Genomic DNA, 27939 nt, shown 5'->3' on the forward strand with positions numbered 1-27939 from the left:
GTATGTACACAGGTACTTTAAAGGGGCTGCTGATTTCTGCAGGTCCGGCACCCCCAGCAAACGTCTGATTTTGCTCGATGCGCCCGGGGCTAGTCACGCATTTCTTGTATTACACGTCGGGCATTCAGCAGAATAGACAACCCTGTAATGCCTGGACTGCTCGGGTCTTCCAGATCGAGACCTTAGAGCGCGGCTCTCCGTTCTGGCTCATAGAGGGGGGGGCTTCACCCTAATAGGGCGGATGTTTATTTTTGTTTTTTTTAGACGTTGAGGTAATAAATCAACGTAAGATGGAAGCTGCTCTGTCACCCTCTGTGTTGATGCCACAGGTCCCGGTTATAGGAAGGTTTCATGCATGGACATCGATGGTGATCACTAGTGAGAGGTTGAGGTCGAGTTTACAATTGTTGGATTGAGGGGAAAATGCAGCCATAATGGTAAACGCAGGAGGGGATCCGGCTGTTCTCTCCATATTCCTGGAGGGACCTGGGCAGGGGCGGCCGTGCTATTTACCCCTTTATACTGAAGGGGCATTTTCTTTGTAGATGTCTTGAGACCTGTTTGGAAGACTCCAGGCAGGCAGAATATTGAATCTGTGATGTGACCGTGTGTTATCTGGTGCCGGATCACACGTCGCCTTGATCTGCTGATGTTTTATTTGCAGAAATAAAGGTTTAGATTTTGCGTTAACCGAGAACATTTTTATTCTCTTGAATGAATGGCGCTGCAGTGTGATCATCTCGCCATAAACAATCCATTCCTCAGGTCTCTGCAGCGCATCGCACCTTAAAGCCCCGTGTGCCACAACAGACGATCATATCCTGATTGATGAGCGAGCGCAGCCTTTGAGTTAAGCGCTTTGTTTGTTGTTTCTGCTACAGAGAAAAGCTGCAGAATGGATCTGAAACCAATAGTGTCACGTGGCAGCGGTTGTCATCTCTTAAACGGCTTAACGCGGCCAGAAGAGAAGAATCCAAAGCCATGTCTAACATGCGGATCAATGCAGAGAACACACAGGCCTGAGCTGTAGGGTGCGTGCTGCTGTCACAGCGGGCAGGTGCGCAGATGAGCCTGACTGTCATATTGATGAGGCGTCAGCTGACAGCCATTCTCTTTTAACCCTTTGTTGCTTGCAGAGTAAAATAGAGCCTAAATGGCAGAAGCCGGAGCCACAGCGTTCTGCAGCCGCTTTATTCAATGTTTGGCGTTGTAAAATAACTTTTGTATTCTGTCTCTGCTTTGGGGCATGCAGGTCCACAGGGGGTGCAGATCGCTTTCTTTTAGAAGTTCGCTTTCTTTTGCCTCTTTTTATATTGTCGTTTCTCCGTATTCCGTGGCCTCCGTGGTCGTCGCCGCTTTACGGGACAAACATAATAAGTCCTATTTGGAAGTTGTCGGAAGCCGCGTTGGGTGGAGGAGTGGAGTGCCCAGATTGAGCAGTATGTCAGTCTATTGATCTCACTGCATCCTCCTGCCTCGGAGCACAAGCAGCCGCGCGCTTAATGTGATTGAAAGGCAGTTTAAATGGCGATGACCTTTTCAGGGGAAATTAGATTGCCTGCCAAGAGTGGTTAGAGGGAGTGATAACGGCAGCTTCAGGAAGCCGTCCAGTCAGATTCTAGGAGAGACGTGGAATGTGAGCCCAGCAGCAAGTTCTGTCTGTGGCGCCCCTTATCGGGCGGGTGACAGTCTGGGGTTCCCGTTCCCCCTTAATGTTTTCTGTAATAGGGGATCTATTATTTTAAATTTTTTTTTTTTGTCTGGTTAGGAGGAAGTAGTGAGTAGACGAGGCTGCAAATCAGATGTCAGATCCGTGTGACCTTTGTGCTCCATCTTGTACGGCGCTGGTTCCAGGTTATGCCAGTAACGGGACACAGAGCCTAATTCACACTGACACTGAAAATGCACCTCCGGTTGCTCTCTTTATTGAGGAAGCCATGTCAAAACCAATCAGACGCAGGTTACTGGGAAATGTACGTGCCACAAGTCCGCAGCCAGGTCCCCTCCATCATCCTCCACCTTCCAGAGTTACTGCTGGCCAGACCCCAATGTACGGGAGTAAAAGTGGATCATGAAATCGCTTTCTTTTGGAAAATCTGCTTATAAATGTAATTTTCATTAAAGGAAAAAAAAAATGTTGGCCTTGTAACGCAGCAGGATCCGGGCGCCGATTGTCCTAGTAACTTCTGCTGCATTATGGGAAGTTTATTATGTTCTGTTTTATGAGGGACATCCGGTCCTTTCCTGGACCGCGCACACGAGTGCATTGAGTTTAATGAGTCCCGACTGCAAATGGAGCCCGTATTTTTATTTTATTTTCTGTCAGGGCTCCGGGCAATGCACGGTCGTGTGCATTGGCCCATGGATATAATGTGCCCTATACAATCTACGATTGCAAATAGTATGCGGACGCAAATGCACGGTAGTGTGCATGGGGCCTAAGGGTATATGCCATAGTTGCGGCTGAGGTGTGATTAAAACTGTATGGAAGAACTGCATGTGTTTCTATCACGATTTGTTGTATTTTTATTTTATTTTTTTGAAGAGTTCGGATTTTGTATCGCAACAGCATCGGAAAGCGGAACAAATTGCAGTGAAAATGCAACATCTGAATACAACCATACCCTCTTCTCAAAGAGAAACGCTAGCATCTGAAGACCCCGTTTATAATACACACTGCAGCTGCTACGGATCCTCGTTTTTTCCACTCCGTGACTGATTTGAATTTTCTCTTTCTTCAAAACAAGAAGTTCTGCAGCAATGCTTAGCAGTTTTCTCTAGTAATGCCCGTGGCCCTCATAACAAGACCAGCCATAGTGCCCTCATACTACTGCACTGCTCTCCTGACACCTGTTATGTGAACAACCATTCAGCAGCCACTCGCGTGTAGCTTTCTCTTCCAGGAGGAGCGATGCTCTGGCAGATTAAAGAGGCTGTCACCACATTATAAGTGCCCTGTCTCCTACATGATGTGATCGGCGCTGTAATGTAGGTGACAGTAATGCTTTTTATTCAGAAAAATGATCTATTTTAAACCACTTTATGAGCGATTTTTAGCTTTATGCTAATGAGTTTCTTAATGCCCAACTGGGCGTGTTTTACTTTAGACCAAGTGGGCGTTGTACAGAGGAGTGTGTGACGCTGACCAATCAGTGACCAATCAGCCTCATGCACTTCTCTCCATTCATTTACACTGCAGATAGGGATATAGATATATCACTATGTGCAGCCACATACACAAACACTAACATTACTACAGTGTCCTGATAATGAATATACATCACTACCAGCCTGGACGTCATGTGTACTCACAATCCTGACACTTCTGTAGCATCTCTGTGAGATTTACAGCAAGGCAAACGTAATCTCGCGTGATTACGATGTAACCGGTCATTTAAAACGAGATTACGCTTGCCTTGCTGGAATCTCACAGAAAAAATTCAGAAGTGTCAGGATTCTGAGTACACATGACGTCCAGGCTGGTAGTGATGTATATTCATTATCAGGACACTGCAGTAATGTTATAGTGCGTGTATGTGGTTGCACATAGTGATATAGCTATATCACTATCTGCAGTGTAAATGAATGGAGAGGAGTGCATGACGCTGATTGGTCACTGATCTGTCACCGATTGGTCAGCGTCATACACTCCTCTGTACAACACCCACTTGGTCTAAAGTAAAAACACGCCCACTTGGGCATTAAGAAACTCATTAGCATAAATCTAAAAATCGCTCATAAAGTGGTAAAAATAGATAGTTTTCTAAATAAAAAGCTGCTGTCACCTCCATTACAGCGCCGATCACATTATATAGGAGACAGGACACTTATAATGGGGTGACAGCCTCTTTAAATCTATTACTGATTTGCTTTTGCAGGGACAGATGACGATCAGCGTCAATGTGCTGCTGCAAGCTCTGTATAATTGTTGTGTCCTGACATACTGATTATATAGATCTCTATATGTAGAGTTTATTTGCATAACCAACAGTGGAAGTCGTCCATTGACGTGCGTTACAAGTATATATAGCGTGTGTAATGTTATAAGTCGAGTAATCACTGTAAGTTGGAGTTGTCTGTAATTAATGACACAATTATCACCTGGAGATGCCACGTCCTGTATCGCAGTCAGTGCGGCGTTGGTTAATCTCTCCTCCGTTGTTTAGCCTCTCCTCGTTTCTAAATAAGCCTGGCAGGTTGTTATCCTCCCATCTCTGGGCTGATTGGCCGTGCAGCTCTGTGACTTTTAATTAAAGAGCTGGAAATGTGTATAAAAGCTGCCAGCGGTGACGGGTCTGGAACATGAGCTGCGAGGGAAGAGAATTTCCCTAAGGACTGCCCAGTGTAATGGAAAGTATCTCCAGCCCTGTGAACCAGGCAAGCGAAATGACGAAGTTACCGGCTTCCAAATGATCCGGACAGGAGAATTCTCTGCACAAACCACGAGTAACATAGACCCAGCCGCCCCTCGCCCGGATAAGAGGGTTATTTGGTGCAATGGTTCATCCAGGTCTAATCATGAATATTCGTCCACCGAAAAAAAACTCACTAATTGCGTCCCCCGCTCCGTGGTTGTGTCTGAGTGAAGATGTCCGTAAATATGGCCCATGATGTTACAGTCTCTGCATCTGCGTCCTGCTAAATTATCACTAAGCCCGTCCAAACATAACTTCCCCCATCTACCTCCTCACAATGCTGGACCCTGAACCACTCCGAATAACTGTATGTAATGTATTAAGTTGTAATAGAGAATATTATTAGAGTACCCCCCCCCCCCCCCTTCAACGTACAATGTGGGTTTATGTGAATCTTATGTTCCTGAGCACCAGCATGAAGCGTATTTATTAGAAATAATCTACATAGAGCTGAATAACCTTGCAAATTGGAATACTTATCCAGTACTGATCCTGTATTATACTCCAGAGCTGCACTCACTATTCTGCTGGTGGAGTCTCTGTGTACATACATTACATTACTTATCCTGTACTGATCCTGAGTTATATCCTGTATTATACTCCAGAGCTGCACTCACTATTCTGCTGGTGGAGTCACTGTGTACATACATTACATTACTTATCCAGTACTGATCCTGAGTTATATCCAGTATTATACTACAGAGCTGCACTCACTATTCTGCTGGTGGAGTCACTGTGTACATACATTACATTACTTATCCTGTACTGATCCTGAGTTATATCCTGTATTATACTCCAGAGCTGCACTCACTATTCTGCTGGTGGAGTCACTGTGTACATACATTACATTACTTATCCTGTACTGATCCTGAGTTATATCCAGTATTATACTACAGAGCTGCACTCACTATTCTGCTGGTGGAGTCACTGTGTACATACATTACTTATTCTGTATTGATCCTGAGTTACATCCTGTATTATACTCCAGAGCTGCCCTCACTATTCTGCTGGTGGAATCACTGTGTACATACATTACATTACTTATCCTGTACTGATCCTGAGTTACATCCTGTATTATACTCCAGAGCTGCACTCACTAGTCTGCTGGTGGATAAGTAATGTAATGTACGTACACGGTGACTCTCCCAGCAGAATAATGAGTGCAGCTCTGGAGTATAATACAGGATGTAACGCAGGATCAGTACAGGATAAGTAATGTAATGTATGTACACAGTGACTACACCTGCAGAATAGTGAGTGCAGCTCTGGAGTATAATACAGGATGTAACGCAGGATCAGTACAGGATAAGTAATGTAATGTATGTACACAGTGACTACACCTGCAGAATAGTCAGTGCAGCTCTGGAGTATAATACAGGATATAACTCGGGATCAGTACAGGATAAGTAATGTAAGTACACAGTGACTCCACCAGCAGAATAGTATAAGGATAAGTAATGTCATGTATGTACACAGTGACTCCACCAGCAGAATAGTGAGCGCAGCTCTGGAGTATAATACAGGATATAACTCAGGATCAGTACAGGATAAGTAATGTAATGTATGTACACAGTGACTCCACCAGCAGAATAGTGAGTGCAGCTCTAGAGTATAATACAGGATGTAACTCAGGATCAGTACAGGATAAGTAATGTATATACACAGTGACTCCACCAGCAGAATAGTGAGTGCAGTTCTGGAGTATAATACAGGATGTAACTCAGGATCAGTACAGGATAAGTAATGTAATGTATGTACACAGTGACTCCACCAGCAGAATAGTGAGTGCAGCTCTGGAGTATAATACAGGATATAACTCAGGATCAGTACAGGATAAGTAATGTAATGTATGTACACAGTGACTCCACCAGCAGAATAGTGAGTGCAGCTCTGGAGTATAATACAGGATGTAACTCAGGATCAGTACAGGATAAGTAATGTATGTACACAGTGACTCCACCAGCAGAATAGTGAGTGCAGCTCTGGAGTATAATACAGGATATAACTCAGGATCAGTACAGGATAAGTAATGTAATGTATGTACACAGTGACTCCACCAGCAGAATAGTGAGTGCAGCTCTGGAGTATAATACAGGATGTAACTCAGGATCAGTACAGGATAAGTAATGTAATGTAAGTACACAGTGACTCCACCAGCAGAATAGTGAGTGCAGCTCTAGAGTATAATACAGGATGTAACTCAGGATCAGTACAGGATAAGTTAATGTTTAACAATTTTAATAATGTTTTGTTCTGTGTAGACTGTAAAATTGTGTTCAGGTGTAGACGTGTTCATCAAATGTGAAACATCTGGATAACCTTATGATATCTGACGTCTTACTGTTAAGTGGTCAATTCAACTCTTCCCCTCAATATGGGACCGCAGCGGTTGTCTGATCCCTATGAATGGAGTATATGGGGCCTGTGCCAGCTGCTGGCAGCTTTTCCTGGTATTGGAGGAATTGCTCTCGGTCACGAGTGAACAGCCGAGGAAAAGCCGGCGTATTATTTGTTGTGTTCACTTCGGTGTTTTACAGCCGAGGCTGCAGGTGTGGAGAGGCGGCGCACGTGGCTCGCTGCCAGCGCCGCTCTTGAATCAATATGCTGATTAATTGATTAAATTAACAGGGAATTTCATTCTGCTGGCAGGGTCATAAAAATCTAGTTTAGGGTTAAAGAGACGTCTTTTTTTTTCCCCCCTTAATGAAATTTAGCATTTCAACACTTGAATATTTTCACTTCTCCCCTTCAAAAGCAGAAAGCTCCCGGCATGTCCTTAATTACTTACAGGAGGCCGCGGCCGGGCCTGCGGCGAGCTGTGGGGTTCGGGGATCTTGTGTATGACTTCCAGCTGTTTAGTAAGAAGTGGCGTTGAGTCCTCAGGTGCAGGGACGTTTCCCCTTCTGCTTTACATTTTGGATTTGATTACCCAAGTTGCTAAACTACTCTGATCCCCTTCCTGTCAGCGCCACTTATTTCCCCAGAAATGTGACTCGTGCAGAAGCCGCTGCTCCTTTTCTGTAAAGATTTCACGCTCTCCCCTCCGGTTTACTTACCTGGCAGACTGTAGATCCGTGCTTAGAAATGGACCCACCACCTGCAGCCGGCCCTGGACAGTATGCAGAAGTTTACCAAAAACTGGTGGCAGCCGAGCCCCCCCCCCCCCCATCTCTCATCCCCCCCCCCTCCTCTCATATGGTGCATTTGTTTTTTCGTTTTCTTATAAAATAAAGTGAGCGGTTTCCTATTGGCTGTGCAGGTTTTTCAGACGGTGGTGATGCGGCTTTGTGCTGCAGTGTGGACGTGGCCTCTCCTGCCACCTCGCATGTAGTCTGGTCCATGCATCGCCTGCGTTAAATATTAGGGACCGCTTCCTATTTTTTTGGGCAAGCGTGTGGGGGGGGGGGGGTGTCTGCTACGTTACAAAATAGTGAGTTGATTTGCGGGCAGGCAGCCGGAGTCAGAGGCGCGGGGGGTAAGTGATCTTGATAGCTGGGCTCTGATTGATCGGAGGAGTTTGTCTTGTGACTGTCAGGAGGTTTATAGAGGTGCCAGTCACCGCAGCCACGGAGATTGCCTCTGCCTGCGAGCGATCAGACTACGAGACAGGCCCAACTTTATTGTTTTCTATGTTTGTGTGGACTTCGAGGCGTCGGGTCAATCTTTATTATCCAATCCTCATCACGAGCTTGGAACGTCTTGCTTTATTTATTTTGCTGCTACAAAATAAACGTGTTTTCAACCGAGGACGGGATCGCCCCTTCCCCCTTTTTACATTTTGTTGATTAATTGGTGCCGACGTAAATTCTAAACCCTTTGGGCACATTTATTAAGACTGGCGTTTCCTGCTCCAGCCGAAAAACAAAGTGCATTGGAGTGAATTTGTACAAATGTATTAAAAGCCGCACGTCTCTCCATACGTTTTGCGTAGTTTGAACTGTGCTGAAGTTTGACAATGAAATCCATGTGAGCAGGTGCAGATTTGCGGCAATTTCTGGCTTTAGTATCAATCTGTCAACGGTGGAGACCACACCCACTCCCTGTAAACTCCGCCTTCTTTTAACTGCACTTTTCACTGGCGAGTGCCAAGAAAAGTTGCAAATCTGGCGTGCGCCATAATGTGTGAGTATTTTAAGCCAAAGTACAGACCTAAAGCCATTGATGAATTCCCTCCAATGTGTCTCTTATTTATAGTCTACAACAAATTGCTCCATGGCCGCTGCACCACTACAACACTACTTGTTTCCACTTCGAGCTCATCCAGTCGGCGATAATGCGACTTCAAGACCTGGACACCCCGCGGTTCAAGTGAACTGAATTTAGATGACCATAGGGCGGCTCAGTGGTTAGCAGCGGTGGCTCGGTGGTTAGCACGGTGATTAGCGGCTCGGTGAGCAGCAGTGGCTCATTGGTTAGCAGCGCGGTTATTAGTGGCTTGGTTCGCAGCGTAGTGGCTCGGTGGTTAGTGGCTCGGTGGTCAGTACTGGAGTCCTGGTTTTAAGTCTGAACAAGAAAAACCATCCGCATGGAGTCTGTATGTTCTCCCTGTGTTATTTGGGGTTTTTATTGGGTTCTCCGGTTTCTTCCCACACTCGAAAAACATACAGATAGAGAATTTAGAGTGTGAGTCCCAATGGGGGGGCTTCATCGGTGAGTGATGACGACTTCTGTACCGCCCTGCGGAATATGTTGGCGCTATATAAATAAATAGGGCTATATGAGGATCTGTGTTTGGTTCACTTGAACTGAGGAGGCTCCAGGTCTTGCTCACATAATCCAGACCCTGCAATGCAGCTGAATTACACCCGTCTGAATGAGGCCTTAGGGCTTGTCCACACACAATGGAATTTCTGAAGCAATTCCGTTGAGTCAAAGGATTTCTGCTGAGGCAAAAACTGAGGTTTTTACAGCAGAAAATGGTGCGTATTTCACAATGCTGTGAGACGGCGACGTCGTCTCTGAAAAACGCAGCAATTCTCTCCACGTTCCGCAGCAGGAATTTACACGCTATGGTCCGAAAAATACGCACCGCAGGTCAATTTAGTCTCGGAAGCTTTATGCAGCGCGTGGATGAAATTTGTTAAATCTCACTCACTTTGCTGCTACTGTATTCTGCTGCGTTTTTTCCATCCGATATTCCGGCTGGAAAAAACGCGGCAATTCCGCAGCATGTGGACGAGCCCTTAGACCGCCTTCCCTCTCTGGAATTCAGGACTCTCCTCACTCACAAGTTCTTTGCTTGCCGTGGAGACCGAGCACGACTTCCCCTGAGCTCTGCCCCTCTGGATTCTTTGGCTGGAACGTGACGGTCTGTGAGGGAATGTGTCCGGTTTCTGTGCCAAAGTTATCAAGACCTCGCAGACAGATGAAGGGGTAAATGTCTTCTGCTTTCTGTTTAGTGTTCCTTTAAGTAAAAGTCTAAGTTGTCACGGCTGGGGTAGACATAGCTAGCTGGTACGATGTTCTTGGTTACCCATGTGGGCGCACACAGATCCTTCTATTTTCCCCGCGTGCTGGCCGTCCAGCGCCTGTGTGATGTGACGGCCGTTCAGTGCGCTCCTTGGCTCGCAGGCCATCGCATCTCTAACCCAATTATACGTCTGAGGCTTGTAACACGTTGGATTCTTTGATTTGCGTTTCTTTCTGACCTTTAGATTTTCCTGTTCAGGTCACCGTTCTGATCATCCCATACACATGTATCCCTCATGTAACAAGGTTGATTGCAGAGTTTTACAAAGGTCATCCTGTTTCTGCGCTCGTCAGACTCTGCTATGTCTGGCAGGAGAAGTGATGGGGCGGGCGATGCCCTGCGCAGTGTCAACAAGCCCCGTTACAGACGTGGGCTCTGAATCCCATTTTTTTTTTTTTTCATAACTGCACAAAAATACAAGCTAGATTTGGCCACCGACTCCGAGTCAAGCGGTTTCAGACGTCAAATATTTGAACAGCTGCTCGGCGTTTTCACTGGCGCGCACACAGAGGCGACAGCAGGAAATCAGGGGTCAACATCCACAGGGACACGGCTTAAAACTGTCACTACATGTGTAACACTGGCAGGATACGCTGCACGTCGGCGGCTTCACCTCGGCTTCCAGGAACAGTTGTCGGGCAGCACCTGCGGCTTGTGCGTTGCTTTATGAGCCCATTAATCACGGTTATGATCTGTTCACAAATTAAATTAGTGGGTGAGCACTGTTATCGTAGATCTTTCTATCTTTTATTTGTTGCCTCTTGTATTTGTGCTCACCGGCCGTCGTGTTCCAGCTGTCGGGTCAGTGGGGCCCCCATGTTCAGGTTCGTGCTTCAGGTATTGCCAACCCATATACCCGCCCTGTGCATTTGCCCAGTTGTCCTTTGGCATTCTTGATCGCTACTCGCTTAGGCCTTATGAACACAAACGTGTTTTTTTGGGGGAATTACGGACCCATTCGTTTCTATGGGCCCATACACACGAGCGGGTTTTCCACGGTCGTGCATTGGCTGGGAGCCCGGACCGCAAAGACATAGGACGTGTCGTTACACAGGCCGGATTTGTGGTCCTGGCTCATTGAAATCAATGCGTGCACGGTTCGTGATCTGCGGGCGGCCTGCGGATGAAACTCTACGGCCGTCCATGCTGCAGTCACTGCCTGTGCACATGGCACTGGTTGTATGCATGAGGCCTTAGTCCTGTTGCATTGCAAAGCTGGGACCATGGGCTCAGCACCTAAACCTTCCCCTTGTGTCTGCTGATTGCAAGCTCTTGTGGAGCATGCTCGCTGGTTAGCAGTGGGGTGTGGGTACAAATCTGACAGTGCGACATCTGCAAGGAGTTTGTATGTTCTCTTCATGTTCTCCCAGTTTCCTCCCACACTCCAAAAATATAGGGATAGGAAAATTGGCCCCAGTATGTGTGAGACTGGAAATTAGACACTGAGCCCATTTAGGACGGGACTGATAAGTGGTGACAATATCTGTGTACAGCGCTGCAGAATATGTAGGCGCTATATAAGCTACGGAAATCTATTTTGGGTGGAACCTGCTGTAATCGTTGTTCCAGCAGCATCCGGTGTAATGTATATTCCGTGCTGGTCACCTGGTGGGTTCGGTCCGACTGGCCCGTGCTGTTATGCAAATCCTCAAACCAGGTTGGCGACCGCGCACGAAAGAACCAGACCGAGCGATATGACAGTCGTCTTTACTACATTGTGCAACGCTTTGTCTCTAGACGAGCCCTTTTCCAGCAATTCTTCTCCGAAGACTCGTCTAAAGCGAAACATTCCACGATGTTGGAGTAGAGAAGACTTTCACGTCACTTGGATCTTTCACGTGCTGTCGCCATCTTGGTTTGAGGTCCTACTGTAATTCTTGTCCTTGTAAATTAGAATACGGGCTGTATCCGGTGTGTTCCTCCCTGTGGTGTTTGGGTGGGGTGTCAGTCCTGCAGGTCGTCTACCACTAGAATAAAGGGTCTGCTGTTTATCCATGAAGCGGCACCACAGCTGGCCGTGTTTGGTATTGCAGCTGATCCCCCGTTTTAGTAAAAGGGAATTGATCTGCTCTGGGGATTTGTGTCGAGTTGTGGATGTTCGGATTTGTTGACCATGTGGCATCTTTTTCTGTGTCCATGTTTGTCCTCCGAGGTGATGTGAGGGGTGTAATGGAGGGAACAGTTGTTTAATACGTGGAGTTTCTTTTCTCAGGATCCGGATTTATAATGTGCAGCAGCAAAGAAACGCACGACAGCGACGCTGATCTGGACGTAGACGGGGACGACACCCTAGAATACGGCAAAGCGCAGTATCCTTTTATAAGGGTGATGGGCTGGTGACCCCTTTTTATCCAGTTTTTTTAAAATTGCTTTCAGTTTCAACATTAATTTTCTTCGCTCATTGAGAGATTTACCGCTGTGATCCGATCGGCTCCGGCGCTCTCCACTGTCTGTTTTTTCCTTGACAACCTGTCCCTTAGGTACACAGAAGCTGACGTCATCCCATGCACCGGAGAGGAACCTGGGGAAGCCAAGGAAAGGGAGGCGCTCCGGGGAGCAGTATTAAAGTAAGGGCTGCTGCTCAGTCTGGTTTATTTTCTTCTACACCCTAAATACTCCCCCCCCCCCCCCCCCCCCTACCGGAAAAAAGGAACGCACCCTACTAATTGAATTGTGGAAAGCAAACCGTAAAACCTCACAGCTACAACCCTATACAGCAGCTTTGTTTTTGCTTCTATTTTGTTATAAATTTCAACTTCTCTGATGGAAATGTTCTGATTTTTTTTTTTAATGACAGCGGTGGAACACCCAGCACCAGAGTAACCACGGAGTTCTCCAAATGGGGCAACGATGGTGAGTAGAGAACCCGGGGCCGTAACCTCTGGAGAGAAGTTGGTATTTGAAGGAAATGCGCCACTCGTGTTATTATTTATCTTGTTGCAGAAATGCCGTCAACAAGTAACGGGGAGAGCAGCAAACTGGAGCCGATGCAGAAGACGTGTAAGAACAGCGACATTGAAAAGTGAGTGCTAACCGGTCTATTCAAGGGGCTTTCCTGCTTTACAAAACGAACGCTGCTTCCCAATTGTATGCTGAGAAGTCGTGCGTCTTTCTAATATACTTTGTGATTCATTTACACACCATTTTCAAGATCTCTGCTTGCAGTCTGAATTGAAACCTTTATCGTTAAAGGATTGTGTGATACACTGTAAGAAGCCCCGCGTCGCTGTCTTATGGACATGAGGAAGCGGCGCACAAAAAATATTAGAAACTTGCACAACTTTTCAAAGAAGCTTTTTAGAGGCTGTCCTATTGGGGTATATGAATAGTTATAGAAGAGGGGGTCCCCCACTCTGCACCCCCCTCTATAAGCCATATCTGAGAGCCACTAGCCAGCGGCATCGCTCGCCCTGTTGAGTTTGGGCTGCCATTGTATTACATGAACGGCTTTCATTTGAATGGCTGCCACGTGATACTGCATTTCTGGCTGCTGCAGCTTCTCCCGGCAAAGTGCTTTTTTGCCAATGGTCTCAGGAGCCAGACCCGCTATGATCTGCTGATCGCCACGGTTACTCCCATATTAAAGGTTTGTTTGTGGTGAAACAATACTGCAACCTCTTTACAGGAATATCCCTTTTTAACTGGTTCCCGGCCGCTGGCTGTGTATTTACGGCTGCCGGTCGGGGGCCTTAAAATCTGCGCCATAGACTATTTACGGTGCAGGTTTTAGCTTTCTGCCCGAGCGATCGGGCAGCTGAATGTCGGGTATCTGGCAGTCCGAGACTGCCGGGGGACCCTGAGGAGAAGAGTCTGACGAGTGCTGAGGAGGAGCTCTCAATGAGTGCCGTAGGGATGCACGATGCATCGATACTTCGATACTGTTTCGATACTCTGCATCCCCAAACGGTTCGATACCGCTATTTCATGTATTTCGATACTTAGCTGTGTATGAATGTATGAGAGCGGCGCTGCGGCCGCACCGCTTATTATAGTAACACATGAATGTATGAGAGCGGCGCTGCGGCTGTGTAATACAGCCATTGCCCCGCTCCGTAGTCCTGATAACAAGTGCGCGGGGTCAGGATGATGTGATGCGGCCGGCGCTGCACTAATGAGCGGCAGCACTGAAGACAGAACATGGCGGACGCACTGCAAAACACCCCCGTGCATTAGTGCAGCGCTGGCCGCATCTCCTCATGCTTACTGCGCGCGCACTTCCTTTCAGGAGCGGGGCAATGACTGTATTACACAACCACAGCCCCGCTCTATAACGGCGGAGATCAGAGAAGCCTCTCACCTCCGCCGTTATTCCCGTGAATGCTGCGATCACAGTGGACTGCAGCATTCAGGGGAAAATGAGAAGGGGGGATGCCCCTTGGATCGCGTCACAGGAATCCCTGCGATTGAGGGCCATACCATATATGGGCAGACAGCCCAGGGTCCATTGAAGGACCCCAGGGCTGTCCTACCATATTTCCTGTTGTTGGGGCATACTTAGGTATGTCCTAACAACTGCCTGTGTACTATCAGTGTATAGATATATGCCAAGACATTACAGTTTAAAAACCTAAAGTAATATTAAATTTAAAAAAAATACACATACAACTTTTTTACAATAAACATTAAAATAACTCTCAATACATAAAATATTCACACAATCGGTATTGGCGCGGCCGTAATAACCTGCACAACAGTTTTTTTGCATTATTTATGATGTGTGTGCGCTAAAAAAATACAATAACTGCTTTCGATCACTTATTAATGTGAGGCGCGAGGTGCGATGATGAATTTAACCTCCATGTGCCTCACATTAATGGTAATTAACCCCATCATGTACCTCGCACATTAACCCTTTATGACTGAAAAACATGATGGGGTTAATTACTATTACTATGAGGCACATGGAGGGTAAATTTATCATTGCACCTCGCGCCTCACATCAGAAAACGGAAGAACTTTTTTTTTTTTTTTTTTATTACTGTTGGCAAAGTATCGAATTGGTATCGAAATCGTAATACTAAACAAAGTATCGCTATCGAAGTCTAAATTCGGGTATCGTGACATCCGTAGAGCGCCGTGTATATGAATAGAGGCAGCGCCTGGTCACATGATCGCCGGGATGCCGTTAGTGGCAGACCCAGCACAGCCCGATTAGTGGCAATAAGTCCCTATAAAGGGCAGCCCCAGTTAGTGGAAAAACATGGTGTAAAAGAAGAAAGTATAAAATAAATAAATAAAGTGCCCCAAAGGTCTTTTTCTGACTTTTTGAGTAATAAAAAGATAAAAGTAAAGTGCAAAAACAATATATAATACACCTAAAATACCTGACCAAAAAAAAGTTGCCCCCGCCAATCATGGTCGTAACGCCAGCCCTAAGCCCATTACCCTAAAATAGAAATGTAAAATATTAAAATGTCCGGTAGACAATGACGATCCCAGATAAAAGGTCTATTTTAGGGTAAAACTGTTACCAGAAAAAAATATTTTAAGCCTAAAAATTTTAAAATAGCAACAAGGATGTGTATAAAAATGATTTAAAAAAAAAAAAAGGCTGCGTTGTCTACGGAAAAAACATCACAAAAATCACGTCGCTGGCCCAAGAAATAAAAAAGATGACGCCGGATAAACGGTGTCTGGTCCTGAACCACTTAGAGGGTAACGAGGAGCCGACCGGCAGCTGGACGGTACACGGCGAGTTATCGGGAATGTGTATATATATATATTTTTTAAATTTCTCGTTGCTTATATAACGCCAACGTATTCCGCAGCGCTGTACAGAGGTTGTCACCATTAATATCCCTCGCTAATTTCCCTTTCTCAGACATGCGCACACGGGGGCCAGATTATTAGTCTGTCAATTAACGTCTCTAGACAACCCAAAGGAAAACCACAAAAACGTCGGAGTCGCCCCCAAAGGCCCCAGTGCTGCAAGCCAACCGCCGTGCCAACCGCCGTGCCAACCGCCGTGCCATCGTGCGGCCCTTTTATTTCTTCTCACAGCTTCCATAGTCGGGGGTCTGGTGGGTGCAGCGTTGTGTGGTGCTGACGGGTAGCAGGTCCTGAGCATTCACAGGAAAGCGCTGGTCCCTCCAGTTTACTAATAGATGTACAGGGAAAGCTGCTGCCCCCCATTCATCACCCTCGTCCCGGCAGCGGGCTCCAGTCATCCGTCCTCTGTCCCGGGAGAGACTCTTATTACTATCCTTGGAAGACTGGATTTTCCTGTAATAAATAGTCCCGTTCTGGGTGATTCTGGCGGCCCGGACATATTGCCCCCGGTGAATCCGTGCGAGTGTCAGGGAAATGAATTGATCACAAGTCTCCAGCCTGATGTGTATTCAAAAGGGAAGTGTGTGAAGGAGGGAGCGCGTAGCATCTGCTCGCTAACGACCCGGCGCTGAGCCCTGATATATGGCGACCCGACCCGGCAGCCTAAATTGATTCATCTCCACTTTCTGTTTCTTAATCTGGAGCTAAATTGGTTTCATTTTTCTTGTTTGGCGCTGAAGGCGGCTGAGGCATCGCGCTCTCTAGGCCGGGCCCTGAGCAGCTTCATTTTTCATAACTCGCTTTACTCACTGTTTTTTTTTGTAAAACCGCGCCGTTATTGATCGTTTCACATTTAGCCTCCCGATTAACATTTACCAAAACAAATGCGTTGTGTAAGCCGAGCTTCATCACCGGTGGCACCGCGCCGCCTTCTCCTCGCTTATTGACCGATCACCTCATTGTGACAATCTACTGTCATTATGCCTCGTGCACCTACAACATGGCCGTTCATAGCTGCGGGCAGCGCTCGCTCATCATTGATCCCGTATTCTATTAATACAATAATTCGGTGCTCAGGTGACCCGCGCTGCGTCCTGGGCTTTCTATTTCCCGCTTCCTCTAAGGTTACAGGTTCGGCATCTTAATTCAAAATGTCAATGTCCAATTTTTCTTTTTTTTTTTTTTGCCGCCAAACTAGATTGTAGGCCATAGGAAATGTTGCGGGGTGACTAGCCCACCGGGTCGGTCACCTCCCATTTGTTTTCTTCAATTTTGTGTTGTCATAAATTCATTCCAGCCGGCCGCGGTCGATCACTTTATCTCAGTCAGGGCAGGGAACGGCTCTTCCCGGCATGATATATGACCTGAAATGTCTCCGCCAGCCTCGCCATGAATCACTCCAGCTGTTTGGTGTCAGCATGAAAGCAAACAGGACAACGGCGGCGAGAGCGGCGAGCGCTATAGGAAGAGACATGACGTATGAATGTTTATTTAATAATTCTGTAATATTTCCAGCACTGGTGCGGCAGGACCTCCAGAAGTGGGAAGGGGGGGTGCGGAGGACGGTGGGTGGAACAGGAGACTCTAATCTGCTGGGGTGGGTCATCCATCACCACGACAAGATCATTAATCAGGTGGAAGGAAAAAAAAAAAGAGGGCTGCTCTGGGAGAGGGGTCTGCACGGATTAAAGCCACTAGTGCGATGTTTGTGTGAGCTGTAAAAATAGTGCCGGTCGTTGTTCGTCTCCGCGGTGACATCGGCCGCGTCAAGGACTTGTAAACTTGCAGCTTCTATAACTTTTTTGCTTGGTTGTTTTGCATTAGAGCAAGCCGAGAAGAAACGTGATCGCTGCGCAGGGGCCGTTATTTTATATCACAAAGTGTATTTAGATAGGATTGTCCAGATTTGTCACCACCTAGGGGGGGGACGGACGGGACGGGTGCCCCCCATCTGGTCATGGCCCCCCCGCAGGTTGCGACATCAAAATGAATTCACCCTACACATAGATAGGATTTTCTTTTCCTCTTGTTTGTGGCTTTATTTATCGTCCAGCTTCCTAAAAATAATCCACAAACTCTTTCTAATCCCCCCCACGCCCGGCATTTGTAAGGTAATAATTGACAGCGGTCTCTGAAGACTGATGGTGGTAGCCCCCTATATGATGGCCAATTTCCCCCCCCCCGGCACAGAATACCTGGATGACCACTTACCCCCTCTGTCTCTGGGTGGGCACTCTGGGTCCAAGGTGATCTGAACCGCCGTCTTTAAAAGCTGCGACCAGCAAACGGTTTTCCGGTGCCGCTCTCGCCAGCCAGGTGGGTACAGGTCAGGGAAGACGTCCGCAGCATAAAGGGAACAAGTTCAGGGTTCATTCATGCAGGACACCGGCTGAACGTTCCTGGTGATTTGGCATCCGGAATACACTGGGCCTGAAGCCAAATCCAGCTCCGTCGCTTGTCATCACAGGTGAGGAAACAAGTCCCTGACCGAGACGACGAGTCATTGTACAGTGTCCGTGAACATCGCCGCCGCCGCTCCTGAACCGGGTCACACGGTGGAACTGACAGCTGCCGTCTTTACGGGTTGTGATCCAATTATTCCAGCTCGCCATTCAACCAACTAGAAAACAGTCGGAAAGAACGGAGGAGCTCGTGGCGTCACAATGTGGCTGAGTGTTCAGAGAATATTGAATCCTGTGCGTCTGGCAGTGACTTCAGGTCATCTCTATTGTCTGTTGGGGAGTGACGTCGTCTGACACCTCCTGACTCATCGTTGGCTCGGGTTGCTGCTTTTTCTCGTCCCCCATGCTTTACATTTCAGCGTTTTAAGCATTTTATTGTTTTCTAGGCAGCAAGACTAATGCAGATTAGTAAATTTGCAAAACTTTTCTATGGTCACACCTTAATATTGTCGCAGGTGAATTTATTTTGGTCGTGTTGCAGCCATTTTGGAGGCAGAACCATTAATTGACGATGCTTTCTGGTAACTGCTGCCCGTTGTGGGAAAGGCGCATTAAATGCGTGCAGCGATGGAGGGCGACATCGAGTCTAACATAGCTCCTCCGGTCAGACTGTTTTGCAGGTCATCTTCAATCTTTCACTCCTCACTTTGGGTGGTGTCTTGGTCTCACGCGTTTCACCCTTGGATCCCTGTACAGCCGTCGTGCGTGGGGTTTGCTGGATGACATTTGGATTTTCCAGCAGATCGCTCTGGTACTCTGAGGAGCAGCTTTATGTTATCCTCCTGCTTGGCTACCTAAAATTCCAGCCTCTGCTGCCAAGCTTGTCATCGCCTCTTGTGGCGCTGGAAGACGTTTGGGTAACACTAATAATTATTTGCATTAGAAGGAAGCTGCGTCCTGTGGTGCTGATAGCTGCGACCTCTGCCAAACCTACCACCTAAACCCCTATTCACATGCAGCCCCGCGATAATTAGCTGGCGCGGGACTGAAGTCTTGGGTTTGCTGGGTTATATTTCCCACATTACTGAACTATCCAGTATTATTGATTTTTATTACGTCAAGGATAAATATTCCACCAGTGAAGGTCATTCATTGTATAATTGCTCACACAGCTGATGGGTTTGTTACAGTGTATCCGTGTAGTCAGTCCTGTGTGACATATATAACGCTCTCTACTGTCTTGAATACATAACAGCAAACCCATCCGGTGCAACATTTCTCAGTGGTTCACATCTGTATAATGGGAGCGTTGTGCTTGCTCTGGGGTTACTATGACAGCGTCCATAGACTTGTGATTGTAGCGGGTTAGTCACATGATAGGAAGTTCTATGCCGAGTTTGATGCTACCATGGTAACCCCAGAGCAAGCACAATGCTGTACGGCTGCGACCGGTCCCAGATCAGGAGGAGAGAAAAGAAGAATCGGGACCATATTGGAAAGTCCTAGCCGTATAAAATCTATTGAGCTTCGTGCTTGAAAAATTCTTCCCATACAATTATGCGGGTTTGCGTTTGGCGAGTGCGCGGACACGTCCTGTAGTTCTGGCTTTGTCTCTTCAGAGCTGAGTGTCTGTATCCAGCGGATGCGTCGCCCTCCCTCTCCCGGAGCCGCGTTCTCGCCAGTCCTTGTGTGATCTCTGCAGTAACCGTTTAGAAAGCACAATCCAGAGTCAATTAAGATTCTACTCCGGCAAATTCAGAGATAATTTAATTAACAGAGCGCCTTGGAACGCTCCTTGGGGACCGCGCTGAGATTGCTCAATTTAATTTTGAGCAACAAAGATGTGGCTATAAGTAAACTTATGATAAATGAGCGCACATGATGGAGGACGGTCGGGGTAACCGAGGCTTATGAGGGTCAAGTGCAAGGCTACGGGCACCTCGTGCTGATAATTCCTGTGGGTACAGAGGGGCCACATGTAGCATCGTATCGAAGCAAGGGAAACCGCCAATGAATATACAATAATGCCTCCTATGACTTTCTGGATTTTAATAACACATGAAATAATTACCATGTCGAGTGCCCTGTAGATTGAATGTCTCTGCATCTGCACAATCCCCATCTGTTTATTTCTGTTCAGTGATGTCAGTAACAGGGGGCGGGGCTGTGACAACCTCTCACCCTCTCACACATGATATACAGGCTGGTTGTCAGTAGTAATAGATGAATAGCTGTTACTGTATATAAGATGTGTGGATCTCATGTCTGATCACAGTGTAATTATATTATATATCAGTGATGTCAGTAACAGGGGGCGGGGCTGTGACAACCTCTCACACATGATATACAGGCTGGTTGTCAGTAGTAATAGATGAATAGCTGTTACTGTATATAAGATGTGTGGATCTCATGTCTGATCACATGTAATTATATTATATATCAGTGATGTCAGTAACAGGGGGCGGGGCTGTGACAACCTCTCACACATGATATACAGGCTGGTTGTCAGTAGTAATAGATGAATAGCTGTGACTGTATATAAGATGTGTGGATCTCATGTCTGATCACAATGTAATTATATTATATATCAGTGATGTCAGTAACAGGGGGCGGGGCTGTGACAACCTCTCACACATGATATACAGGCTGGTTGTCAGTAGTAATAGATGAATAGCTGTGACTGTATATAAGATGTGTGGATCTCATGTCTGATCACAATGTAATTATATTATATATCAGTGATGTCAGTAAAAGGGGGCGGGGCTGTGACAACCTCTCACACATGATATACAGGCTGGTTGTCAGTAGTAATAGATGAATAGCTGTTACTGTATATAAGATGTGTGGATCTCATGTCTGATCACAGTGTAATTATATTATATATCAGTGATGTAACAGGGGGCGGGGTTGTGACAACCTCTCACACATGATATACAGGCAGGTTGTCAGTAGTAATAGATGAGTAGCTGTTACTGTATATAAGGTGTGTGGATCTCATGTCTGATCACAGTGTAATTATATTATATATCAGTGATGTCAGTAACAGGGGCGGGGCTGTGACAACCTCTCACACATGATATACAGGCTGGTGGTCAGTAGTAATAGATGAATAGCTGTTACTGTATATAAGATGTGTGGATCTCATGTCTGATCACAATGTAATTATATTATATATCAGTGATGTCAGTAACAGGGGGCGGGGCTGTGACAACCTCTCACACATGATATACAGGCTGGTTGTCAGTAGTAATAGATGAATAGCTGTTACTGTATATAAGATGTGTGGATCTCATGTCTGATGACATGTAATTATATTATATATCAGTGATGTCAGTAACAGGGGGCGGAGCTGTGACAACCTCTCACACATGATATACAGGCTGGTTGTCAGTAGTAATAGATGAATAGCTGTGACTGTATATAAGATGTGTGGATCTCATGTCTGATCACAGTGTAATTATATATCAGTGATGTCAGTAACAGGGGGCGGGGCTGTGACAACCTCTCACATGATATACAGGCTGGTTGTCAGTAACAGGGGGCGGGGCTGTGACAACCTCTCACACATGATATACAGGCTGGTTGTCAGTAGTAATGGAATGGTGTACGTGTGTGGATCTCATGTCTGATCACAATGTAATTATATTATATATCAGTGATGTCAGTAACAGGGGGCGGGGCTGTGACAACCTCTCACACATGATATACAGGCTGGTTGTCAGTAGTAATGGAATGGTGTACGTGTGTGGATCTCATTGATGACTGATGACAATGTTGAACATCTAGGACGGTAACGTCGGGTATAACATAATAGGGGATGACAATTTGAGGGGTTAATCGTTGCAGTTTTGGGGACGGATTGTTATATTCGGCAGTTTGCATTTTCTCACTATACATTGTGAATACTCCGTGTTCCGGGAGTTGCCGGCCTCCTGCCACGTTCAGCCTGTGATCCGTCCCAGCAGGAGCCGATACCACAATTTGTCCCGACGTGTTCAAATAAGGCAAGCGGCAGGCGTGGGATTTTAGCCTAGTTTGCAGGCAGCGGGGGGTAACACATTTCCCTGGTCTCGGGGTCTCCGGCGCTCTTTTGATTAGCAGCAGATGAAGGCCCCTGATCTGAGGAATCTTCGCTCCTGGTTCCCTTCTCTTGTTAATAAATGGATATTTAACAATGTCTGCGAGCGTATGAAGAGATAATAACTAAATCAATACCCCGCCATTGATTTGTCCCGGTTCCCTGCAGCGTGACGCAGCGAGTGGCGCCTTAATTTTCCAGCTAACTAGCGCCCTGATCCGCAGTCCAGCTATTGATTGTATTAGACCGGCTCTAAACTTTTATCCCCCTGCAAAGAATCATTGCGCACTGAATCCTACTCCACCAGCGTCGCTGCGTCTACAGGGGGAGATTTACCGGGTAACAGTCGCCGGGTGTTTGGAGGATTTGCTTTCGGCGGTTCCGTTGCTCTGGTCTTGTTCAGTGGCGGCCATGACAGGCTATAGGATAGGTTTTCGTTTCACTCACGTTTTCATTGGCGATACAATAATATCAGTTGTTTTTTTTTTCTCCGTCTCAGGATCACCGAACAATCCGCGGTGACGACGTTTGAAGCGTTAAAGGCGCGAATCCGGGAACTGGAAAGACAGCTATCCCGAGGGGACCGCTACAAATGCCTCATTTGCATGGTGAGTACTTCATTGCTGGATGGCCACCCGCCTGATACAGGGGAGATAAGCGGCTCATCGTGTCAGCTAGAGATCAGGCCTCCTGGTGGATGCTCCGTCCGCAGATCCGTCAGAAAATAAAGTTGATGAACGGCCGCCATTGTGTCCCGCTGTGTTTGAAAGAAGAGCAAAGGGCAGAAATTTTAGGCGTTGATAATCCCCCATTTTAAGTACAGTATCCGATCGCTCTCTGATGGCACACGGTGGGTAGGTGAGACATCCCCTTATATTATTATGGGTCCCAGGGGTCTCTCCGCTGCCTGTGTGTGGGTTCTGTGTTGTCATGGATCATACATAGCGCTTGCGTGCTGATTGGTTACTGCCTCCTAATGCACGAGAAGGGTTAACGTCCGGCTGTGGTGATTATTTTCAGGCTTCTTACTCTCTCCTCTCTCTTCGCCAGGATTCCTACACAATGCCCCTGACGTCCATTCAGTGTTGGCACGTGCACTGCGAGGAATGCTGGCTGCGCACCCTGGTAAGGCCGGGGGCTGTTATCGCGCAGGGCGGGGGTGTTTTTTGCCTTTATTTTATTTTTCTAGACCAGTTTAAGCCGCTAATTACGGAATAGAAAATGTGTTTACACTTTTATAAGCGCGGTGGTTCCTACGGGCAGATAATTTGCTGGTCTCTTCTCCGGCACATTCCTCCTCCCATCATTACCGGTTTCATGGTTGGCGTGCTGGACTGCGGCTCAGACGCTACTAATTGCTGCTCGGGTTACTCAAGTCTTTGAGGACTCGAACACTTTACATAACCCAAAAAATGAGGGGTGTGTGGACCGGAGCTGCCGCCTCCTTGCTTTGCTCCCTGTCGCCCCCCAGTGGTAATAATCTCATACACGGCAATATCCTTCCATTATCCTGTTCGTCCCACTTATTCCCCCGCGTCACTTCTTCACGTTGCATTTCATTCATTACTTACTTTTCTTTCTGCAATTTTTCTAAGGCTCTGTTCACACGCAGCGACCAAAAACTTCTGAAAATCAGGAGCGGTTTTCGCCTGAGCTCCGTATTTTCAGACGTTTTTGTAGCAACTCGTGTTTTTCACAGCGTATTTTACGGCCGTTTTTGGAGCCGTTTTTCAATTGGGTCAATGAAAAACAGCCCAAGAAGTGACCTGCACTTCTTTTTCGCGGACGTCTTTACGTGCTGTATTTTGACAGCGACGCGTAAAATGACACCTCGTGGGAACAGAACATCGTAAAACCCATTGCAGGCAATGGGCAGATGTTTGGAGGCGTAATGGTGCCGTTTTTTCAGGAGTAATTAGAGGTGTAAAACGCGTGTGAACATACCCTAACATTCACTGAAACGCTGACCTCTTCTGCTTTGAGGCTTGTTAAAGGGAATGTGTTGCTAGCAAAACATGTTTTTTTTTTTTTAATTAATCATTTAGTGTGTAGGTGATTAAACATTGTTCACATTTTTTTTATTTTTTTCACGAGTCAGGAAATATTATAAATTAGATTCTAATTTATAACATTTCCCAGTGCTGGTCACTAGATGGAGCCATTCCCAAAATTGCAGCATTGCATGTGGTAAAGCAACCACATTGCTTTATGCTGCAAAATTGGGAAAAAAGCACTCGCTCTAGTGAGCTCTGAGAATCCCCCCCTCCTTTATCCTGGCTAGTGCCGGGATAAACGAGGGGATTGAACGGTCTAACCTCCTACACTGTGTGTCGCCATTTTTTGAGCTAACACACAGTGTAGAAGGTTTACATACAGTAGTAAACACACACAAACATACATAGAACTCTCTTACCTGCTTCTGCCGCCGCGGCTCCCTCCGGCCCGTCCGCTCCGTCTGCTGCCTCTGCTCCATGTGCACAAGTCCGGAAGCCGCGACCGGAAGTAGTAATCTTACTGTCCGGCCGCGACTTCCGGTCCACAGGAAAATGGCGCCGGACGGCGCGCATTTCAAATTGGACTGTGTGGGAGCGGCGCATGCGCAGTTCCCACACAGACGGCGTACACAGAAGTGGATGGGACGGGCCCCGTTCGCAGTCCCTATGGGACTGGCTGCCGTATTCCATGTCTGTATGTGTCGTTAATCGACACATACAGAAATGGGAAAAAAAATGGCAGCCCCCATAGACAAGAAAAAGTGAAAAAATAGAAAAAAGTAACACACAAACACACAAATAAATATAAAAGTTTTTAATAAAGCACTAACATAAAACTGACATGAAAATTTTTTTTGTAGTGACACTGTTCCTTTAAACATTGTGTAGATTTGAGCGGAATAGCGCCCCCCAGTGGCCATGTCCAGGGAATGGCTTGGTAGCAGCTGTAATGTATGAGACTTCAGAGCACGTGTGGTGCCGGCCTCGGCTATGGTTGCTATAGAGCTCAGATTCTCGGCCATAGTCCGCGATGATCTGGAGCTATTTGCAGCGATCCTGGATCTGGCCGCGTTACAATCAGCCGGAGGATCAGAAACTTCCACACACAGAGAGGGACTTGGCACTTGTGCTGGGAAACAATTAATAAGCATCCTCTCATGTTCCACCAGACCCTCCCCACCCCCCACCTCTCAGACCTCAATTTCTGAACCAGTCCTCCCAGCCTGAAATAGCGCGCCACTAATGTAGCCATTAAAACGTAGCCCGAAGACGCCGTAAAAAGCCTTGGAACGCCGCGCTGGTTTTGTGTCTTGATCAAAGTCGATGTGTGTAATCTCGTTAAGTTTGCCCTTTACCCCTTCCAGCGACTCCCCCTCACTCTCTCCGGACCCTTCTCCCCCCCCCCCCCCCCCAAAACCCCCCCCACCACACAGGTTACCCCATATTTAAAGGAAAAAAATAAAAATTTCACTAGTTTAACGGCTACAGCTGAATTCTCACGTGTGGCGGGTCTGCGGCGTCCAGATAAACGTACCCCCCCCCCCTCTTTTACACATGAAAAGCGTGGATAGTAAAAGCCTAGAAAAATGCCGTAATTAATGCGCTCCCTTAATGGCGAACAGCAGGACGGTCCCGCGTGACGATTGTGCGATCACGTCCGCCATAACAAAGGCTTTCCCTTTCCCCCGGTCTCTTTCCATCTCGCAATAAACAATTTAGGTTTTAATGGGCATGGAGGGGGAGGGGGAGGGGGGGCGGATGGTTTGCAGAAGGAAAGCATTTTTATATGTAGGCGGATAAAAGACTAAATATCTCGCCCCTCAAATAAAAGCCGTTCCAGGAGGACAGGTGCGGGGTGCGGGGGGTTATGGAGCCATATTGCGACTCGTGGGTGGAGTTCAAGCGTTTCTGCGCTGACAGGAGGGGGAAGGGGTTAAACCAGGATAAAAGTGCCGTCCTCGTGGCTGGTGGTCCGGCTGCGATGAGATGCTAATCAGAAATGCCCCTTTAATATATAAAACACGTGAAGACCCTTTATGCTGAGCTCTTGTTATAATGCCTGAGGCTGCACTACAACCCCCTCCTCATGGACTCAAATCCTCATCATCCACGTTAATGTCTACGTCCGCCCTCCGTGTAGACCTTCATCTGGATGGTGCTTGGAATCCACACATTGTGACCAGACCTGCAGCTGTGTGAGCAGAACGTGGCGGAGCGTTTCCTTAGACAGGTTCTTTTCTTGGTGCGTTGTTCTGGCGTCCGGCGGGATCGGGCGATCTCTGAGCGAGGCCGAGGATTGTGCATTTATAAAGTGAAGGAAAAAAAGTCACCGGTAAATAAATAAACGTCCTGGAATCGCCCCCTCCAATGTGTCCGCCATTGCAGCTCTGGGGGGGGGGATTTGGGTTTGCTGTGTGAGGAGTGTCACAATGGCGCCCATATTAGAGGGGGGGGGGTCTCCTCTGTTTATATTTTGGCCGGTTTCCTGACGTTTTGTCTCCGTTGCAGGGAGCGAAGAAGCTGTGCCCGCAGTGTAACACCATCACCGCCCCCGGGGACCTCAGGCGCGTCTACTTGTGAGATTTCCGTTGCTCCTTCCTCGCCCTGGTCGCCCTGGCGCCTCCATTTTCCGGAGTCCGAGGCCTCACCCGGGTCTGTAATGTGAGGAAGATTTGGAAGCTTAAAAGACACTTTAACAGTAAAGGAGCAAATAAAACTTACAAACGAGAGGCAGAGACTTTCTTGGACTTTTGTGGCTTCCGGATCTTCACCTCGTTTTGTTTCCTTCCAGTCGGCACTAACGGGGGGGGGGGGGCGGGGGAGACGCGAGACCCCTTCCCCCGCAGCACTCTACGTTTTCTCTTTTCCCTGCACCTGCTGCTGATTTTGAATTTTTCCAGAGCCGAGGACTCGACGCCCCAAAACCAACACCTTTTTCTTGTTTACATCCCTCCCGCTGCGCTCGCCATCCGCGTGCGGTAAAACTGGACAACCCCAAGTCCCTGCGCCCGGCGCAGATCTGTACAGACGACCCCCACTGTGGCTTTATTTCTGAAGAACGTTCTCCTCGTTTGTCCCTCGTGCGGTTTTGTGATTTTTACATATAAATTTCTTTAAATATTATTTTTTTTTTTGTAAAAAGCAGGGAAAAGAAGAAAACGGAGAGAAGCGAAGCGAAGCACATGTGATATAAATTATATGTTTACAATGTTGAGTATAAACTGAAGAGACTCCAAACCCAAGATCTTCCTTTTATGAGCACGGGGGAGGGGAGGGTTATTTTTATTTTCTGCCAAAAATGGGTCTAAAAAAAAAACATAATTTATTTTTGGGATTTTTCTTTTTAACAGTTTTGGTTTGGAAATCTATTTGCCCAGCGAACGGGCTGCGTACCTGCTGTGGTCCTGTGTGAGGGATTATGGGACACCCATCACCACCCCTCTTTCTTGGCACTGGATTAACCCCTCCCATGCTGCAGCGCAGATATCCCCCCCCCCCCCCCCCATATGAACCGCTGTGTTCTGATGTGATAACCGGTTGGGTGAGAACGGCCGGGGGCTCGGGCATTCGAGGTGTCGGCTTCGCTGTTCTGGCCTTCAGCTCGTGCCTGTAATCGTCATTTTCCTGGTCCAGAGAAGGAAAAAATGATCTGTCATTCGCGCCAATTATTTCAAAAGGACGTGTCCTGAGGCGGCGCCATCACCTCCGAGTTTACGTCTCCTAACCCAATGTATTTATTCTGCGTAGAAACCTGGAGCCTATTAAGTGGATGCATCACCCATAGCAACCAATCAGAAAACAGCGGGCGTGG

At 47.1% G+C, this 27939-nt stretch overlaps 1 protein-coding gene across 3 annotated transcripts in view; it reads left to right on the forward strand.

The window, feature by feature from the left end:
* RNF220 (ring finger protein 220) overlaps nucleotides 1-26857 on the forward strand; it is a 222693-nt gene extending 195836 nt beyond the window's left edge. For all 3 annotated transcript variants that reach the window (XM_075832562.1, XM_075832563.1, XM_075832564.1), the window contains 7 exons: nucleotides 12098-12194; nucleotides 12366-12452; nucleotides 12683-12738; nucleotides 12829-12907; nucleotides 22634-22742; nucleotides 23185-23259; nucleotides 26637-26857. In XM_075832562.1, coding sequence (XP_075688677.1) covers nucleotides 12098-12194; nucleotides 12366-12452; nucleotides 12683-12738; nucleotides 12829-12907; nucleotides 22634-22742; nucleotides 23185-23259; nucleotides 26637-26708 — 575 coding nt within the window. In that variant the 3' untranslated portion in view covers nucleotides 26709-26857. The remainder of the gene's footprint in view (nucleotides 1-12097; nucleotides 12195-12365; nucleotides 12453-12682; nucleotides 12739-12828; nucleotides 12908-22633; nucleotides 22743-23184; nucleotides 23260-26636) is intronic.
* Nucleotides 26858-27939: the final 1082 nt, after the last annotated feature.

The sequence above is a fragment of the Rhinoderma darwinii genome, chromosome 7 (genome assembly GCF_050947455.1).
Source record: "Rhinoderma darwinii isolate aRhiDar2 chromosome 7, aRhiDar2.hap1, whole genome shotgun sequence".
Classification (NCBI taxonomy): Eukaryota; Metazoa; Chordata; class Amphibia; order Anura; family Rhinodermatidae; genus Rhinoderma; species Rhinoderma darwinii.